Here is a 21,223-nt window from a genome sequence, read left to right as displayed (position 1 = left end):
TTATAAATATATATCTATCTCTATGGCCTTGGTAGTTGTAGGAACATAGTGTAGCACAAAACAAGGCAATGGGTGGTCATTCGTCGCACCACAGATGTTATGTAAGAAATCTCCTGCTTCACCAGGAAAAGGGGCCTTCTACTGTCATACACTGCTCATAAATGTGTTGTCTGGAGCAACCATATGGTGTAACGTCTTCACAGAATCTTTGTAATTGATTATGTATATTTGTTCAAAGACTACCTACACATTGATAAAATGATATTGCAGGGCATCCTTGGCTCAGGATTTGCATTGAAAGTGCAGGAACAGCATCGTCAGAAACACTTTGAGAAAAGAAGGAATCCAGCTGCAAGTTTAATTCAGGTAAATATGAAATCACCAAAAAGATAATCACAGGTGATTTAAAGTACATATTGGAACAAGTCTTATTATTTCCATTTGGAAAGTTTTGTGGAAATAATATTTAACAGACTGATTAGTTTAATGAAATTACTGTGTTCAGAGACTGCTATGTGTTGCCATAATTCTGTACAGAAACACACATGTCTTTAGGTTGCAAAAGACCTTTAAGATCATCAAGACAAACTATAACAAGACACACAGCATTACTGAGTGTAGTTTTTGTTTTTCTATCCACGCTAAAGAAACAGAGGCAAGATGCCAAATGCATGCCTGCAGTCAGAAAGCTGTTTGGAAAAAGAGAATTGATCCCTAGACAACCCAACTGACAGCACAGCGCTCTTGCCTATATTAAGCTACTTTTCATCTACTACAGGGTTTAGAGTATTTCAGTGAGTGATATTCTTGGTGAAGATGAAAAGTGTCCTGCCCAGAGAATTGCTTTCACTATGAGTCAATTCAAAAGCCAGAAATGTAGGCACAAACAATTTTTAAATTGCCTGAAATTGTCTGAAGTTGTTCTGATGTGATGGTGCAAATCAACAAAATGTGGCATGGTATGTTTTGCATTGGCTTTTTCTAACTTTCAGTCCTAGTTAAAACTGAGAAAATACTCTAAAGAATCATTTTGCACCAGCTTTACTCTACTTGATGCACTGAAAAAAAAGGGAGGAAATAATCTCCTAGAGTCCTAGTTTATTTTCCTGCTATGCCAAGTATTCTATGTGTGCCATGTATGCTGGGTTTTATTTTTGAAATAGTAAATCCAAATAAAGAAGCTGAGTATGAATATGGTAGAGTTCCAAGCTAAGTACAGATAGATGTCAGATTCTTTGAAGCATTTTTAAAGTTAATAAATATTTCCATTATTACTGTTCAATTATTATTAAATTCTAAATATTTGAAATTTAATATTTTTAGAATAATTAACAGAAAAAATTCTGCTTCTTTTGTATCTAGCTTAGAATGACTGTTTGGCATATTTTCTAACACATATATTCTGTGTTCATACTTCTTTCAAGTTTGGTTGCCAGAGGAAACACATAATAGATTTAGGTTTTGGATATAGCTCTTATTATTTTATGACAGCTCAACCAAAATATTAGTAAGATAGCATGCTAAATAAATTAAGAGTAGCCAGCTGCCTGATTCTGTAGATTGACTCTCAGCAAGTAAAATCATTGAAGGAAGTAAAATCAGTAAAAGGAAGACGTTTGTTGTGGGATCCCATGATGAAGGCTGTTCAGCATTTACATGTTCATTCACAGGTTCAGCACTTTCAGTGATCCAGAAATTAATATAAAATTGCTGGTAGAGATATTTTCTGAAGGCACAAGGCCTGGCAGCACAGGAAATATAAGAACAGGCAGACAGGAATAAAACCAAGGACGATCTGGGTGACTTTTAGTGTGAAAGGATCATTGCCAAATGGGTTAATACAATAAATACAAAACTTGATGTAGAAACTGAATCCAGATAATTATGTCTCTATCCCAGTATTAGTGAATTGGGAAAGGATTTGATGAAGCATGAGAAATCCAGAGGAGAAAGACTGGGAAAGAAGGGTCAAGAGCTTCATACAAGTTCCCAGTATGTTACCACACCTGGTTTTATTAAAGTCCTTAGATACAGAACCATAAATATAATGAGGAGAAGACTGATCCTATCACTGTGTATGATGATGCTCATACTAATATGCTACGTATAAACTCAGCATCTACACTTTGTAGTGAAACTGAAATATTGGAGAAAGCAAATAAAATATTGGAAAAATGGATCAAGGACTGGAGAAAATTTTGTGTTCATAAATGCAGGATGTGTCTGAACTGCATATCATTGGGTCCTGTAACAGTTTCCGGGTGTTTTTTTAATTATCAGTGTAATGTCTATTTTCTAACCAGTTACACTGTAGAATTAGTGTGTGCTAACTCATCTGTTGGCACAGATAGACTATTTGATAGAGCTTTTACCTGTAGACAGCTGTAGAAAAGTGAAATATTTGGTATGGATATACTTTTCTCAATTTCTTTAGCTTATAAGAAATATTTAGTGTGAGAATTATTTGAACACAGAAGCTCAGAGAGAAAGTCTTGGAACCTACTGGACCATTCAATGTAGTAGACAGAAACATAGCAAGTAACTGGCTTTAAGCCAAAACCAAAGAGTTTCAAATTAAAAATAATGCAGAAATTTTTGACAACAAGAATAATCAACCAATGAAGCAATTTTCAAAGTGCATAACAGGTTCTCCATCTGTTAATGAAGACTGGATGTGTTTCTGGGAGATACACAGTAGGAAAACACAGGGTATTAGATTCCATACAAGAATACCTAGATGACATTTAATGGTTGACAGTATACAGGAAGCACAGATGCTCAGCTAGTACAAATTAATATAGTTATGCTGACATCAGGGAACACATCCCAGCTTGTAGAATCAAGGCTCATCTTACTATCTACATGCATTATAAATCTAAACAATGGACACATTTTCAATGCTATGCTTTGGTTACTCACTTTTGTTAAATGTTTAAAAACACAAAATGAATAATTTCAGTGTTTCAAACCACAGAGAATGCTTCTCTTTGCTTCTAAGTCATTTTTGTCTAGTTTTCATTATGATTTGCAGAATATATTATGACATTTTCTTTATGTCAGACTGTAAGTTTGTGTGGTTGTCCCCTATGGACTTGTCACAAACAAATCACTGCAATGCTTTTCTGAGCATCTTTATGTGCTGAATATCTTCTGGTGCTTTCATGGAGCCAGTAAGTCTTATCTTACTGCATAAGGTGTACTGGGATTCACAAAAGTTTGGGTAGGTTTGATATTTCCTGAATCAGCCTAACAAAGCACATTCTGGTCTGAGCAAAATCCCCTTGCTCCGTAGTCAGTGCGGTGGCATTGTCACTTCATTTTCTTGGTTCCTTTGTGCTTTTCTATTGTTTCCCCATACCAGGCTTCCTGGCGGTTTTATTCTACCGACGCCAGCCGAACAAACATGGCAGCCACCTGGCGATATTATGAAAGTATTCTTCCTCCCCTCAGGCATGTATCAGTGCTATGAATGATAAGAGAAAGACACAACTTGTATTGGTTACTAATCTGCTTTTCAATTTTTTGTTTCATCCCCTACTCCCTTTTGCCTTGTTTTTTTCTTTTTTTACCGTATATCCTGCACGTAGTGTGTATGGCGTAGTTATGCTGCTGATGAGAAATCAGTTTCCATTGCTACCTGGAAGCCTCATTTGAAGGCCTTGCATACCTGCAGCCCTACAAAGTAGGTACAAATATGGCAGCTGGTGCTGGTTTTGATGTGTGTTCAAGCTTATAGAGAGCTAGTATTTGTCTGTTTCGTCTTGGTTTGTTGTCTTAAGTCTTCTCATTAAAAATTTCAACTAACAAATCAGATCAATATCATGTAGGAGCCTAGGAACAAATACAAATCATTGCTATTTATCTTAGAAATGCACAGGCATTAGAAACATTTTCCCAACAACCCACTCATGCATCATGGTTAATGATTCACCTCATTCCAAATTATCCTCAAGGAGAAAAATATTAAGTTTAATGCAGAGCTTGTTCCTTGGTTCAACGGTATGTTTACGCCTGTGCCTCTGTATAAGGCTGTAGCTGCTGATCTACCTTTCCAAAGAAAGAGTGCCTTGTGCTATTTTGCAGATGAATGCACTGGGGAATTTGCTCCTTTTTGTCATAACATCTGATATATTCAGTATTTCCTTAGGACAAACTATACATACAGACAATGGAAGATGACTCAAAAGACCTGTTGCCACAGTTTGGCAGACAGGGAATATTTGATATCCTAGTTTGGGTGAGAATTCACAGAGCACTGGCAGCCCAAGACTTTTCAATAATTCAATAAAAGGTTTAGCAGAAGGCAGCAAGTTGACTGATTCAATACGGGGCACAGATCAGGAAGTAAAAAAACACTTGATAAAGATCAAAAAGGAGAGCGCTAAGAGCCTTATGGGAAAGCTCTGATAAGCATCTTAACTGTTGTTAATTGCAGACAGTGCAAGAGAATTAGTGGTTTCTCTCAAAGCTGGGTGATGAACATCCACATGACAGTAAAAAGGTAATTGTGTGCCAAAAAGCTCAGCCAAAAAGAAGTTTGGCTGGGTATCCAAAGCTGATCTTTGAATTTCAAAGAGTTGACAAGAACAGAGCCGTAAGTAATCCATTACCATAACTCTAATTCCAAACTGCTCCACACTAAAAGGAGCTTTTAGATTAAAAGTTACATGAAGTATTGATATTTTACATATACAAACAGGCTGAAAGCAAAATTAGTATAAATGGATGGATAGAAAATTACATAAATAATGAAGCTGTATCCCACATAAAATATTCTAAAATATGACTGTCCCTCAAAAGTGCATCTACTTCTTATTTTAAATAAGCATATTGCTGTGCTAAAATTGAACCTTTTTATTTACCAGAAATAACTTATCTAATAAGAAACTACAGCTTTCTGTTATATATGTGTCAGCAATGCATTTTGCCTAAGTGCTTTGCCAACTCAGTCTGCAGTGGTATGTACTAAGCATGTTATGCATGTGTTAAAAAACCTGAAAAGTTTCTTTTCCAGAAGCATTGTAGTTATGAGTCTTGCTTGAATGTTTTTGTGGTTGCAATGTGACGTGTGTGTTGTGCACCAATTAACATATCCACTTACGTTTATCATACACATAACATCATCTGTAACTAAGTAATGTGATTACTATCTGCATAACAAGTATGTTTTTCCCTCCCACTCCCTCACCTGAAGAAAAGAACAAGGGGAATCTTCTAGCAGGTTTGTAGTTTCTTTTATTTCTTTTATCTGTGAAATTGCTGTTTCCTAATGGCTTTTAGATGTCTTGGGTTCTGTACAGTATGTTCAATGAACTGCAACCATTGATGGATAATAATCACAAATTGGATCTTTATAAACTTATATACTGCTGAAATTTGCTTCTTTGTCCCAGTTTTTCTATGGGAAAAATAGGCAATTTTTTACACATTTAACATGCTGTAGCTTTGAGAGGCTCAGTTTGAACAGTGACAGAGCAGCCAGTGGTTCAGTTTCCCCAGACCTGGCTCCTGGGCAAGGACACGTCCCCAGCTTCTGCTGTAAAATCAATGCAGGAATTGCAGTGAAAGTTACAGATATATAGTTTAATTTGGCAATGTGAAGAAGCCCACCAACCCTCCATTGCAGGGAGGACCCTTTGATGGGTCTGGTCGGATGTTACCTTTGTTCTGCAGGAGCATCTTCAAGGCTTCCTCAGTGCCATGTCTCCACATTTTCTAACTTTTCTGTCATCCCCTTCCTAAGGAACATTTTGGACATAGGAGGTGGGGTGAAAGCAGCACTGCAGTGTCTCACCTCCTCCTGGCTGCATGGCTTGCACTCCCCCATGGCCCAATTCAAGCAGAGGAGCCAGGCTGGTACCTTTGCTGAAGAAAGCCCCACTCTGTCAGCCAGGAGGGCAGGTGGGCTTCCACCCAGCCTAGCACCCGGCTGAGCACCGACTGCCTGCAGCTGGCAGCAGCAAGCCTTGGCAGGGCTATCCTCACTGGGTAAACAAAGCTCTGGAGAGGCATGTCCTAAGGCAGTGGGAGAAAATGCTGGTCTTTGCTGTACTGATGGCCCAAACCCTTAGGGACAGGAAAGGCCTCAGTGGCTATAAGAGAAATTATTCTATCTCAGAAACTTGTTAGAGATTGGAATCAGTGGGTGTTTGGCAGCTGGCACTGTGGTATCAGCATGCTCAGAGAATAGCAGACTTTACCTCCCTGAAGAAAACGCTGAAAAGCCAAGGAAAAAAGTGTTGATGACACATCAGCCCCTGAAATACATCCAGTCCCGAGTTGTACTGTGGTTCACAAATGCTTCTGGGTTATTCAGTCTTCATATCAATTACCCATGTCCCATTCCACTTCCCAGACTGATCCTCTGGCACCTGCCTCTGACCTTTTCCTCCAAGCACATGTAACTGCTGTTAGTGTCACTGTAACTCAAGGGGACAGGATTTGCCCTGTCAGTCCTGGGACTTTTTGTATACATTACCTCCACAGGCTTGCTAGCAACACATTGATCTCATTAAATTATTACAGTCTGATCCAAACTTCTTGCACTCACCAGCTGTATTTCCTAGTCTTTTGACAGCAGCATTTAAAATTGACTTTTTTAAAGGTGACACAGAAGTTACCAGTAAATGAGTACATCCCTCTAAAACTGGGATTTGTGCAGAGGGGAGAGGTTATTCCCAGTTGTACCAGCAAGTACTAAAAGAGACAAATTTACTTACAATAACTGAAAACTAGATTTAAAAAAAAACCAAACAAACAAAAGAAACCCCCAAAAATCCAAACACCCAGCTGTCAAAACCATACTGTGTCTCCCTATTGATAATAACAATTGTGGCTTTAAAAGAAGTCAACAATTTACCAAGATTTATTCACTTTATTTTCACTGAGTGGAAGATACTTGCTCCTTCAGAAACACTTAATTAATACATGCACTGCTGCAAATTAGTGTATATGTAAAAATGAACTAGTTAACTTCTAAGATCATGTTCTACTGTAAAAACCCTACAGACCACTCAGTGCCTTTAAAAAAAGGTGTGTTTTTTCAGTGGCTACTTATTGCTCTTATGCTGATATATCACTGTATGTTTGTACTGAAAATACATGTGGTGTATGTGGTCTTTTGTGGCAAAGATGTAAATGCAAACTGCTGCAATGTACTTTGAGATACCTGTCCTTGCCTATTTAACTTGTTTCTTACTGTGATGCTAAGTGACTTGCATGGGATGCTATGCGAACTGATTCTTCTTATTTCACTCTTTAAATGAAGACATGTTTGCACAAGCAGTACGTTGGATTGAATGCTGAACATGTTCTTTGCTCTACATTCCCTTCTAAGAACAGTGAAGAAAAACTTGTTTTGTATTAGGGAAAAGTTCATTATCTTCTTTCCTACCAAATTGGCTTATATTTACAGAAATTAATTCTTGTGTTTTGTCATGTATAAACCCGCAGTCTTTCATTAGGTGACTAAATGTTGCTATGCATTTGAGTTGAGAGAGCTGTGTTTATGAGGCTGCAGCTTCAGATTGATTTTAATAAAAATATGTATGTTGCATTTCCTAAAATTTTACGCACAAGTATTCTAATTAATCATTTATCAAAGTATTGGTAGACAACCTCTCTGGTGTATCCAGGCTACAAATGAGATATTTCTATAAATCAGTTCCAGAGTTGTGCAAGTTATTTTAAAAGACTATATCTTAAATTCTTAATATCTGCAAATGCACACACTGAAAACAAACATTTATCTCTGTTTGGTTATACAACATGGCTGAAATAGATCCTGTGCAGGAAACTAGATCAAGACTGATGAATCTTGTCACATACGGAGAGCATAATCAGTCTTAAACTGTGTAGGACAGGCACTGGGTGTCTGCAAAGGATGAATGTCACCCATTTAGTCTTGTAACTCATGAGGCTGAATATGCATTCCCTATTCAGACAATTCTCTCTGGTGCAATAAGGAGCAGTTTTGCCAATATAAGATGTTCAGAGAAAAAATCAGCCCTATTCTGAGGGAAACGAGTAAATTATGTTATGGAATTCTTTCACCTCCTATACCATATCTGTTTCTAAAAGTAGATTTAATATAAACAACTCTGCATGCACCATATAAAAAAGAAATTGCCAATGATGCATAATCTAACTTGAGGTGGAAAACCTAACCCCTTACCCAGCACTGGAATGCTTAGTAACAGAGTCCTCTATCTCCCCTCACTCCTAGTAAGCTTTGTAGTAATAAACAGAAGCTCTTCAAGATGTACACCCCTCGGAAACATAGGTATTCAGCATCCTCCTATTCACATGATGTTTGAGAATGCCAACTAACATCAGGTGCATGACTCATTCACTTCCCCTCCTTAGTGCTTTGAAGTTCCTTACTTCTCCAGATGATGTTTCCTATTTATTTTTAAGTGCTTGTAAGTCCCTTTTTGCTTGTTGCCTGCAATGCCATTAACGCAATGGCAGCAACACCAACTCATCCAGCCAGACAATTGCAGTGCACAGCACACCGCAGTTTTACAAAGCCCCATTCCCCTTCTCTGCCTAAGACTTCAATTTTTGGAATGCACTACCCTGTGGAGATCTAAAACTGGGGTTGAGTGTTTGGATAAAGCCACTTCCCCAAGTCCAAGACGATTTTTATGACTATGGCAGTTGATTTCTCCATCTAATTATTAGTGGAGAATGTTAAGCTGTAGCATGCTAGGCAATTACAACAGTCAAAATGTGCAATTGTTCTTGAGAAGAATCCCCTTGGACACATCTTGTGGATGATGTGCCTGCATCCTGTGCTGGAAGGTAGAGGAATGCATGTGAAATCAAGCATCTGCTTCAGCTGAATTCTCTGGAAATTGTGTCTCTTACCAAAAATGGTAATTCCTAGATAGATGAATCTTACTGGAAGAAGCCTATGATTCATATCTCAAGCTGATTGCATTTTTTCTTACTTTTTAAAAATCATGTAAAAGACAGTATAAGTACAAACTGATTACAGGAAATTAGGATCAAAATAGCTTCTCTTCATTTAGAAATTATTTTGGAAAATGAAAAAGTGCACAAACACCCTGAATATTTACTTTTTCTGTTTGACGATTGAACTATAATATACTGTGGCCTGAAATTCTTGCTATTACTTATTGAAGGTATGAGATACAACACTAAATTTCTTGAGTTTGTGGTCCTAGCATGAGACTGGTGGTGAAGTCTTTGAACTTTAGATCTCACACTATTATCCATTGCATTTGCATTTGCTCAGCTTAGCTTAATTTCAGTAAAAATATTTGTAGGCTTAGTAAGAACCAACACCTGTATTTATAGGTAGCTAACTGCTGAAAATTGGCATGTGCATTTGCTGTTGTTTGCCATAGGTGATAATTTTTGGCAGTTTTAGCTTCTGTCTCAAGACTCAAAGCCTTCTTCCTCACCCTCAGGCCCTCCAGCTATTTCTGATTCATTTCAATTTCTTCCTATTCTTGCTTCCACCAATTGGCTCAGTATGAAAAGCTGAAAAACAAGGTGAAATTATGGCTAGTAGCTAGCAGTAGTGCTGCAGGTCTGAGACTGAGGCGGAGCAGAAGTTTTAACTTGACCAGAAATCTAGGAAGGTGGCAGGCAGATGGGGGAGTGGGACTGGGAAGGAAAGAAATGCTCAGTTAATAAAGCATGGGGAGATGGTCCGTGGAAGACAGAGAGAGCAAAGGTTTGCTTGCATTTGTCAGGTAAAACTCTTATCCAGAGTAGTCATTTGGACCAGGAGAAAGTGATCGTTCCCTCTGCAGTGAAGCTACAGTGACCTCTAGTGTCCCTACACACCCATTCCTTCATAGATCAAAGGTGGCAAAGGCAGAATTTGAAAACGAAGAAATAAAAATTAGAAAATCATTTGCTATCCTAGGGAAGTGAGCGCCTTGGGCATGAAGTGGGAGGAATGAGTCACAAGATCCTACAACTGACCTCTCAGAAGGCAGACAAATACAGAAAAGTCGTTTGCTTCCTTTTCTGTAGCTGCCAGGTGTAATTGATCTCCACTAAAAGGTGCTTCAAAGCTCGAGTGTTATCGATAAGAATACATTCCACAACTTTCAACCTGCAAGAATAGAGGAGTGATGAGTCCAAAGTGACTACCATTGCCAGGGAAGTCTGTCATAGGAAGAAAAATGTATGTCAACTAATTGGGCTAAATTATCAGTCATATAAAGTACAAGAAATTATGGACAGACACATATCTAAAGGAATGCAGAGATAACTGGAGGCAGCTGTGGATCTCTCAGATCATTGTAATTTAGTTTTGATTTAGGAACTTGTGCTATTTTATTTTCCTGTTTCCTTCTCATGGTTTTTGCCCTTTGGACAAACACGCAAAGTTTGTGAATACTTATGGGGATGCATGAATATCCAATGGTAATTAACAGGTTTACATTGATTCAAGGGATTTCCTTTGGATACCATGTAAAAAGAGAGGAGAAAATGTGAAAGATAAAAATATAATAGGCCAGGACCTGAAAGATTTGAAGGATTTTTAGCACACACAAGCCAGTACTGATACAACCGGCATTCAATCAGAATAAAGGGCCCTCAAGGAGTCACTGGCTATTGATTCAAATACAGAATGTCCAAAGATGCTTGAATGGTGTGTTATCTTCACTCTGCAATTTTAACACCATCTCTATTGCTATTGCAACAAAGAATCCAGAGCCAGGAGCTAGGCTTTATCCTATAAGGAAAGGGACTTTTGCTCTGGGGAAAATCCTGGTCAGGGTGTGCTCAAAGTGCTCTGATTCAATTACTCCTTCATGATCTGTTATTTATCATACATAGAAGAGCCCCAAGACAGTGTGTTCCCAAGCACAAGCTTTCTTTTCTCAATCTTTCTTCTCCACTGTCAGTTGCACAATTTATGCCTGTGCTGAGAAGGACCCAGTGACTTCAGGAACATTTCCCACCAGTCTCAAAATAGGAACAGCAAGCAAAGAAGCAAAGAACTGCTCTAACTAGTCTCTTTGGGTATGCATCTCAAGATGCAGAAGAGAGTTTTCAAACCCTCCTTCCTTCAGGGGCTGTTTCTCTTCACAATGCAGTACCCTCTGCATGGACCCTTGACATACCAGTACATTGTCATTGCTACAAAGCAGACTTGATTTGAGTTTTTAAGTATAAGCCCTGCAGTTTACATTAATATTTCAATTCTCAGCATTGCACTTTTGAAAAATGTCTGCAGTACAGATAAAATGCCTACTGTCCCTTTCAACACTGCCTCACTGCTTTGATTTGGAGGACTAAAGATATTCAAGTTAAGTAGTCATTGTGTACCATTCAGCTCCTATAAATGAAATAACCATGTCTACCAATCATTTAAAGTCAGCCACTGCTTTCCTTAGTACAAATTAATTGACAGAACTCCACATGTGCTGTTTTGACTTTGATTTTAAATTTTCATTTTTATTTTGAAGTTAATGTGATTATTAAAAAATATTATTTATATAGATAGTTTTTATTGCTATTTTACCCATTTTCCTTTTATTTTTATTAGTGCAGCAGGAAGAGAGCAGTCCAGAAACTTTTTAACTCTAATGTTTGAAAAAAAAGAGTATCATTTCAATTCATTTTTCAATAGCAAGTATAATTTGAGCCATAAGGGGAGTTAAAAAAAAGGGGGACACTTGTAGGAATAATATCTATAACAAGAAGTCAGTTTTGATTCTCTTCCTTATTGTGTATAATATGACAATGCAATAATGTGGTTAATAAATATTTTACAGTTTATATTTTCATTGTTGTGAAATGCAAAAGATTCCCGAGCTGAAATATAATTCAGTCTTGAAATGTAATTTGTATTCAAAGCTAAATTCTGGAACACTTTTCTTTCAAATATTAGGTTCTCTGGGTCTTTTGTATTGCTTATGCCACAGCATTGGGTAACAATTTACAATGGAAATAGATAACATTTTCATCCCTGTGATATATTTATTTCAACAATTGCTTATTTGGGCAAGAAAAGAAGGGGATTACATTGAGAAATTATAGTAAAGGTATTCTTTCAAGTAATCCAACATGCCATATAGAAATAAATTTATCTAATAATCTTCCTATTGATGTGTTCATTTTTCAGTATTCTTGAAAATTATCACACTATAAGCATCCCAGCATGTGTTTTGCCTGCAACAAACTGCATCTTTTTTGCTCTCAGACTGAAATGCTGTGCTTTGCTATGCATGGACAAAGATATGTTTATCTCAACATCTCACAGCCACAGAGGTTTATAACTACTTTCCATTTCATATAATTACATATTAACACTGTATTTTCAGAGTTCAGTAGGTTAAACATCTAAGAACCACATAGTCCATCTTAGCATTAGTTAATTATCTGCAGGATCTGTTCCTGTTCAAAACATCTTATGGGCATGCTGAAATTAAATGCAAAGACCTTGAGAGCACTAGAAAATGTCTTAACTTCAAGAACCACCATAATTTTCAGGTAGGCAGTCATTGGTAAAGGTGTTGTAAAAAACACCCTGCAAAGCCTACACCAGGGCAGCAGGACTGCAAGTCCCAGTAACACCATACCATGAACAAACACTGCATTGCCCTCATCATCTCCCCCCTTGAAAGAACAGGACCACTGATCAAGGTGACCATTCCCTTGCTCAACCAATTTAATTTAACCTTGCATATAAAACAATGTTTCCAGACCTTGGTATCAGACTCTTTCTCTGTTTGCCCTTCGCGTCTTGTGCTACAGGAAGGGACAAACAAAGGCAAAAATGTTAAATAATTAAAAAGCATAGGTAGCTAGTCACAGTGACCATAAGATGTTCATCAGATATGTTTGGACAAAGGTAATTTAAGCACCAGGAAATAGAAAATCTACAAACCCCATATTTAGCTGGGTGGGGGAGAGGATTATGAGCACAGCAGGGGAAAAAAAAAACCCTTACAACTGGGCAACCATAAGACCACAGAGTCACCAGTGATGCAGCAGACACAGTCACGAGCTTGGGTGGGCTCTGTTACCTGTCCAGTACCACCTGCACATGGTCAGCTCCCAGCTATATCTTCAGCAATGACTTTAGGCAGCACACAGCGTATCATTGCATTTCCATTAATCAGTCATCATGCTGTTTCTTGGATATTTGATTAATTTTGGTTTTGTCTTGTCCAAGTGCTCTAACAAGGAATTCTGGATATGAGTGATCACTAATCATGCATATGAAATGTTGGAAGTGCCACATCCTGCAAAAGCATGAACATACACTAACAATATTTTTTGCATGCTAAAAAAAAATCTCAAACCAGACAATACTACATGGCATGCAGCAACAATAAAATAAATTTTGGTTTTATTTATCAGAAGATATGGCCAGAAATGCACTGAACTTGGCTGACTAAGATGGAAACAAACCTTCAAGTTCAAGGAATAGAAAAAACATCATAGAGATTAATGTTTAATAATTGGGTGAAATTGTTTCTATTTGTTATTTTTAATTTCTTTTAGAAGGTTATTCTGTATTGTATGATAGACTGGCAATGCTAATGCTTCTATCAAAAAACAATTACATCAAATCAGTTCCATTCACAAATTAAATATATTCAATGAAAATAAAAGTGTTTAAGAAACAGATTCATACCAGTGAGATTTTTTACACATTATTTTTGATAATCATACAATAGAAAAAAGAAATGGATTGAAGTAACTATAAAATAAAATATATTTCTATCTCTCACAGCCAAAAGCTAAGTTTCAAGGAGCGGGTCCGGATGGCCAGCCCACGAGGTCAAAGTATAAAAAACAGGCAATCTTCAGTCGGAGATCGCCGGTCCCCAAGTGCTGACATTGCCACCGAGGGCAGCCCAACCAAAGTCCAGAAGAGCTGGAGCTTCAACGACCGAACCCGCTTCAGGCCCTCGCTGCGGCTGAAGAGCTCCCAGCCCAAGCCCATGGTTGATGGTAGGAGTTGTTCACCCCTTGTTTGCCTGCTCACACTCCTGCACACTTGCACAGTGACTGAACACATTTTAGGAAGGCAGAATGAATTAATGTTTGGGGCCAGAGACACAAGCCAGCTATAGTCCCCGATAATGTGATTATTTTTTTTAATAAGAAATCATTTCAGTGGTGCATAGGGAGCAACTGGTGGGAAAGGGGGTCACAGTGAAAAGTCACAATGGACTAAAAGCATCCCAGGGATTTGGCTACAAAAGCTCTTCTGTCATGGCCCCTCTCCCACTACTGGGCTCAACTGCTGCCCAAACCTTCTGCCTCTTGCTGGTGGTCCACACAGAACAGCCAGCATTGCCTGTGCCTTTGCCAGCTGGGAACACAGCTTGTGCAGAAGTGGCTCCCTCAGACAGAGGAGTCCCAGTGCCTGCACTGGTGATGCAATCACCTGCCATCAAGGGATGCACTGCTGGCTGCTTTCAGTTTTACAGGGTTGTATCTGCCTTGATAAGGCAGGTGGATTTTGCAAACAAAACCAGTGTTATGGCTTTTATGCATTGCTTTCTTTAGGGTATTTTGGATGTAGGAAGCACTCCTAAAAATGGCTTGTTGAACCTGCAGCAGGCAGCCCAGCCTTTCCCTCAAGCTGCCTCCTATGCTGCTCCATTCTCTAGCTTAAGTCCAATTTGGCATTAAACTAACCAGTATTCAGGCAAGGATCTTCATCTGATGAAGCCTGCCAAAACAAAGACAGTGACTCCTCTAACCAAGGAGCACCAAACTGGGTGACAGTAGCCCCCTGGCAGGCAGGAGCTGAGAGAACCAAGTGAAACTGATGTGGGACGGGTCCAGCACTGAAAGGTGCATTCACATAGCTCTGAGGGTACTGCACCAGTGGATTTTGTTTTGGGTTTCTCCATTCCCATATTTCCCAATCTATGAATGTTTTGTTCTTTCTTGGGGTATCCTCCATGTAAAAAAAAAGGGAAACAAATTGGTTGACTGCCACAGAATGCAGTGACCCTGGCTGAATGGGAAAGGTGCAACCTCTTTCTACAATGGCATCATGCATGCTACATCCAACAATTGCGGTAAGACTAATTAGACAAAAGTGTGATGTTGATGTCACTTCCTTTTTAAGAGCACTTATTATTACAAACGTGTAGGTTGCAAAAATTCATTGAACTGCAATGCCCCATCCCTCAGTGACGATGTTCTACATAACAGATATCTTCGGGAAAAGCCTGGGTAAATAAACATTTCCTGGAGGGCAACCAAGACAAACCAATGGTATTTGCTAAGGTCATCATTCCAGGCTAGCCCTCCCCCATGGAGATGTCTCAGATTTTCCAAAATTCTGAATTTGCCTGAAGTACAGTGAGTTGCTGGGGTGTATCAGCTACCAAGATACTATCCAGGTTGCTCCACTGCAGTATCCATTGCTATCCACTCCTATCTGCATCCTGGGTTATGTCCCATGGCAGCTGTATCACAGGGGCTGTGTGACCTAGCCTGGGTCTCACAATGAAGTGAAGCTCAGCAAAGCTTCATAGTGGGAACTGAGAAATGCTCTAGGTAGCATAGTGGTTGAAGCTACCCTGTCTAAATTTAGGCATTCTACATAATCACTTATAAAGCACAAGTATCATCCCCAAACTGCATCAGAAGTAATTTCGTAGATTAAACCCCTGTAATTCACACTGGGCCTGCAAGTGACCTATGGAGAAAGTAACTTTTTGAGCACTCTCTGAGAGTATCAATGGTTCACTTCTGCCCCAGCTCTGCAGTCTGCACCTCACTGAAGCACCCGTTTCATTTTTCATCAGCCCATTTATCATAGAAGCATCTCCTCAGCATGTCCCCTCTTTTGTCCTGTACACATTGCCATTAATAACAACCATGTGCACAAGCAGATCATGCCGCCTCTGATTGTTTCCCTCTCACGGAAAAGGTGGCATAAACAGCACCTGGGGAATATCTGTAGATAAAAGACAGAAACAACAACAGAGCACTCATTGCTGTGCGTAAGCCCTTGAAGATCTTCCCGCTCCTCAGGGTGAGCGCAGCCTGTTTCCTGGTCAGTGATTTCCAGCTACTAGTCCACCCTTATGAACTGGGGCCAACAGATACAACCCATTTCTCATCCGTGGCAGAAGGAACAGCTTCCATTGTCTCCAGCTTTTAGGCAAATGCCAAGTTTCCATTCTGGGACCTCATCCAACTACTTCTAGGACCAGTATGATTAGAGAGATGTCCAGTGTGCTCACTTGCTGAGAGACAGCTCCCTTCTGCCTTACCCAAACTTTTTCAGGAAAAGTCGGGCACTGCTAATGTTCATTTCTTTTTCTTTCTTTTCTTTCATAACTTGATACTTTCTGCATTTGACAGCTCAGTGAAAAAGATGTCAAGATGATGTATTTAATTTAGAACATCTTGCATTTTCACTGGATGAAAAAAAAACAGTATTTGCAGCATATTATTCTTATCTCTTGTTTGCCAGGTCATCCAATTTCCTCCTTGACGTATTCCCCAGCCAAATAATTAATAATTTTGGCAGGCCAATTGTCATGCCAAAACTAGAAGCCAAATTTTTCTGGGTGAAATCTTGGGCACAAAACAGTATCCTTGAACAGCTGGTCCTTCTGGTGAGGCCTACATCTCTGTAGGGTGTTTGGTGGGAGAAGAAATTACATTACGAGATACCTTTGGGGCAGTGACTACATAGTGCTGGATCCCCAGATCAATGTCAAAACTTCATATCAGTCTTACTATGAATTTCCTCTTCCAAAAGAGAAGAATGGGATGTCGAGTTGTAAATGTTCTGCTGAGGCAGAGGACTGAATTCTGTGTGAAAATAAAGGAAAGATGCAAATATATAAGGAGAGGGTTCCAAAAGGAAGGAATTTTTTTGCATATGAGGATGATTTAAGGCAGATAGATGGTCAACACAGAGACTTTGCAGTGCTGACTGAGTTCTGGTAAGGACATGGCTGGAATCTGGGCCAAAATCATCAGAAAAAGACTTCTGGAGAAACTCAACATTAGCAATTAGAAGCTGGCCTGCAAAGGGAGATTTTGAGCCCAGACAGGAGCTCATGAGGGTAGCTAAAATGCTAACCTGATTGAAAATGTAGTAGCTTGCCTCTTAGGCTACCCAGCAACAAACACTCTGGCACTCTCCAACTGCATATTAAAATCATAGAAGGAGAATTTCTTGGCAGCAAGTAAAACACTTAAGCCAGCCACTGGTATATCCCAAAAGGGTTTTGGCATAACAGCCTTAGAACAGCGTGACCAAAACCATTGCACAAATGGCTTTATGTATGGTTAGTAACAATCTTCTGAATCTGCCTATAAACCATTTATTGCCATTGACAAAGTGGGTCTGACAACGGCCCACTTTGAAAAAATACATAATTATTTCAGTTACATATGTGCATTGGCAAATGGAATCCAAACCTGAGAGAGGTTTGATGGTTAGAGAAGTTTTTGGTGGCCTGACTGGAGATGCTTTCTAGAGCATTCAACAACAGCAGAGGGGAAAGTGAATATCAAGACTTACATAATCTGATTTTAAAAACAGGTGCAGTTTCTGGTGACGTGTGGTTCACAACTTCCAAAAATCCTGTTGAAGAGGGGACTATGCACAAATTCACAAAGGTGCCAGAAGGCTGTATTTCCAATCTCTGTTATTAGCCTAAAAGAGGATTATCAGGAAGAGGTAGATGAAAGGGATATTTTCGCCATTCAAGAATGGTTAATAGTGACGTTTTACAAACTACACACTTAAAAAAGGATTGGGTCATGGAAGAGCCTTCCCCAAAGGAATGCTACGTCCCACGGGCAAAGGTGCTGCCTGACCTTGAAGCCCCTCACAGCACCCTGTGCATCTGTACACAAAGTGAGCCAGGAGCCACCTCTGGCCTCCTCATGCAGTATGGCTTTGGTTCTTCCCTGTTCTGTTAACACAAACAGGGAAGCTGCAGCCAAACTCTCTGTGGGGAGTGGTGCCCAGAACATGAGAATACCCACCAGCAGGGTCCGTCCCATGAAAGAGTCTGTGCTAGTTATTAAATAGTACAGGTGATCACATGCCTTGCTTAAGGTACTGTGCCCATGCCTCGTTGTATGTTGTGTATCCATCCACAGACACTCAACCACACAAAATCTCTTCTTTACAATGGTGTTCCTGTCCTGATTTGTTTTCTTCTTGCCTTACTTTCTGAGGAACAGAGTCTTTTCTGTTTAAATCATGCTCCAGTCTTGTACCACCACAGCTGAATTAATGAACCAATATTATGTTGTGGATGCAGTCTTCTGTGAGGGATAAAAATGCCCTATTATATTTGTTTTCTACCATCCCATGCTTCTAAGCCTCTGAATGAATTATTGTGCCTTTACTGTAACCTAGAGACATTGTGTGGCTTTTTTGAATAAAACATCAAAAGCATTCAGTACTGGAGATATTACAAACATATTTCATTTGATTAATTAAAAAGAATTCTCTAAGGAAATATTTGATTTCTTGCACCATCCCCAAACATTATACACTCACATGACCTCTAGCCTTTCATTCCCCACAGAGTACTTGCACAAAATCCTGAGGGTAGAGTATATTATAAGAGCCATGGAAAGAATGCAATTGTGCATTTCAGCCCCCACATCCTCAGTTACTACCATGTAATTTATGTATTACAAAAATGACAAGTTTTCCTTTCAGTAGCATAAACAGCTTGACCTTGGATAAGGTTCACTTGATGTGGCAGAAGTCCTTAGTTGGGTTGCTTCTACATCTAAGCTTAAATTTGCTGGTTCAAAGTGAAGCTGCGTGTTGTCAAAGTTTGAATGAAATTTACTAGCAATATCTCAATCTGTGCTAGACAAGAGATTTATTTTCTTGTTATTGCCTTCCATGGAGCAGATAGAGCTCTCATTTATTACCATTGTCAGTATAATTCACTAGGAAGATCTGGCATTCTGATCTAAGCTCTGAGTCATTTTTTGTGAAAATAAGTACAGGCCATTGGTTTTGAGGCATTATTTTAGTTTATTCCAGCCAAAGTCCTGGCCAAATGAGTCCATAATTTAATCTCTTTCTTTATGATACCTCTTGAGGAACTTGATGTGCTCACTGGACTCAGTGGCCACAGGTGAATGATTACTAAGCTTAGCTGTGTGAGGAACAGCAGCAGACCATGACACAGAAGTATGATTTGCATGGGTTTCGGACACTCTCATCTGCAGTGAAGACTATACAAGTGAGATAAGAACTAATTTTGAGAGGATGCTCATAAAACTTCCCAACCACATGTAACCCACTTGCACCAAATGTGAACCATTTGAGGAATAGTTTTATTTTTATGAAATATTACCAAGGAAATACTTCATGGCTTTTTAAAATACAGGACTATTCTGTAGATACCTGAATCTAAAACAGCTATAGTTCTCTAACCCTTTGCCCCTGTCTATGACCTCCCTCAACAACACCTGGAAAACTCCCAGGGCACAGGACCTGTGAGGGCCTTATGGAATATCAGACATATATCAAGCAATATGTTCTACAAGGTCTTGCAGGGAGACAGTCAATTAAGTATGACATTTAGTCTATAGCTCCAGATACCATCATATGTTTCTGCAATTTATTTTACAGTTTTTACTTCTTCAATGTGGTATATATAAAATAAGAAACCTGTAGCTAAAAATACACTAAAGCCATAGATTTAGAGTCACCTTCTTTCACTTTTCTCACATGGCCATCTAAAGTTGCTGGCTAATTTGCTACTATTTATAATAAGATCAGCCTTTCAAGCAGCAGAACTATTGTGCATTTAATGAATTGTTTTTAGAAAGTCTCCTGGTCCTCCATATCATCATTCAAAATTAAAAGGATTCCTTTTTAATTAAGCAGTGGGAGGTGTTCCATGAAATATTGCCAGTGCAGAAATTTCTGAGAAGTCAAATAATAACTAAGGGAAGGGAATGCTAGAATTTTAAATATTTGGAATTTGCTTGCATTATATGATAATTGATATTAGGTTTCTGACCTTAAAAAAATTGCACTTACAGAGAAAGAAAACTATATCATTATATCCAGAATATGTAAAAAACTTTCCACCAATTCTATCTACCATTTTAGCCAAATCACAGTATTTTCAGAAATGCTTTAACATAGATAATATTGTTAGGGATATTCTTTAAGATACTCTGTGTCACATTGCGCTGCAGTTCCCAATGACGTCCTCATCTCCTCCCCATCTGGAACGCTTTGTCTGTTTCAGAAGAAAGACAAGGAATGTGCTATTGACATAGCACTAGTGAACTCCCCAGTAGTACTGCCAGTAGAGCAGAGGCTCTGGCTGGGCAGAAGGCAAAGCTTACAAGCCTATGCAAAAGTGCTCCTCCTTACAGGAGGCACCAGTTTCCCTCCTTTTCTGAGAAATTTCTTTCTAGCATGGAAATGGCAACCATTTCATAAAAGCTCCCTGTAAACAATATTTTTAAATGTTGTCAGTCTTATTCCCTCTTTCTTCATTTTTCCACTTGAACACTGTTGTCTACTACCAGGGATTTTGGTGTCCTTTTCTAAAGAAATATTAAGTATCTAATGTGAAGAGCACATCACTTGTTCCGCCTTCTTCCTTCTATCTTGATTAGAAGAAAGTCTTTCCTTTTGTTGGTTTCTTTTTCCAGAGATCAAAGAAATAAATACATAATTCACTCCCTTGGGCTTCCTTTTTCTGGCCTCTGCTCTGGAAAGCACGTAAACATGGGCTGCTGCCTTTCCTGCTCTGGGGGAGCTTTGGGCATTCTTATTAAGTATGTGATTAAGTTCCATCACAGTTAGCATTGCTTTCTTCAGTTTATTTTTCCTATGGAACTTGGTGAGCAATCAAAGTAAAACAAAGTAAATGAACTATGTACTGAGAGAGAGTCAGCTTGTTGATGTTTTAAAGCAGAGGCAAATTGGAAAGAAAATCAGTTATAGATGTAGTGAAGGGATTTTGTATTCATAGTTCAACAACGGGAGAATAATAAGAGTTGTGAAGATGTGAGAAGTTTCATGAAACACATTTAAACAAAGGCACTAGGCTAAGACACATTTCATTTTTAGAAAGGGAAACTGCATGAAAATAAACCATCAAGATGTTTGTACATAGAATAATTTTTGAGGGGGAAAAAAATAACTGAGATTTTATGAAACATTCTCTGCATATAGAATACTACAAAATATGAACAGGATATCTCTTTTTTTTTTTTTTTTTTTTGAGAATATAGGCTCAAT

The 21,223-nt window shown here is 38.8% G+C and overlaps 1 protein-coding gene across 5 annotated transcripts in view; it reads left to right on the top strand.

Annotated features, from left to right (window-relative positions):
* KCNQ5 (potassium voltage-gated channel subfamily Q member 5) overlaps positions 1–21,223 on the top strand; it is a 284,582-nt gene that overhangs the window by 244,017 nt on the left and 19,342 nt on the right. For 3 of the 5 annotated variants that reach the window (XM_039730317.1, XM_039730342.1, XM_039730349.1), the window contains 5 exons: positions 271–366; positions 3,588–3,682; positions 5,195–5,221; positions 8,225–8,281; positions 13,730–13,950. In XM_039730317.1, the coding sequence (XP_039586251.1) occupies positions 271–366; positions 3,588–3,682; positions 5,195–5,221; positions 8,225–8,281; positions 13,730–13,950 (496 nt within the window). The remainder of the gene's footprint in view (positions 1–270; positions 367–3,587; positions 3,683–5,194; positions 5,222–8,224; positions 8,282–13,729; positions 13,951–21,223) is intronic. The other 2 variants (XM_039730324.1, XM_039730331.1) reach the window with 2 other exon arrangements.

This window comes from Passer montanus, unplaced genomic scaffold (assembly GCF_014805655.1).
Source record: "Passer montanus isolate IOZ18808 unplaced genomic scaffold, ASM1480565v1 scaffold11, whole genome shotgun sequence".
Lineage (NCBI taxonomy): Eukaryota > Metazoa > Chordata > Aves > Passeriformes > Passeridae > Passer > Passer montanus.
This window is presented reverse-complemented; position numbering and strand designations above follow the sequence as displayed.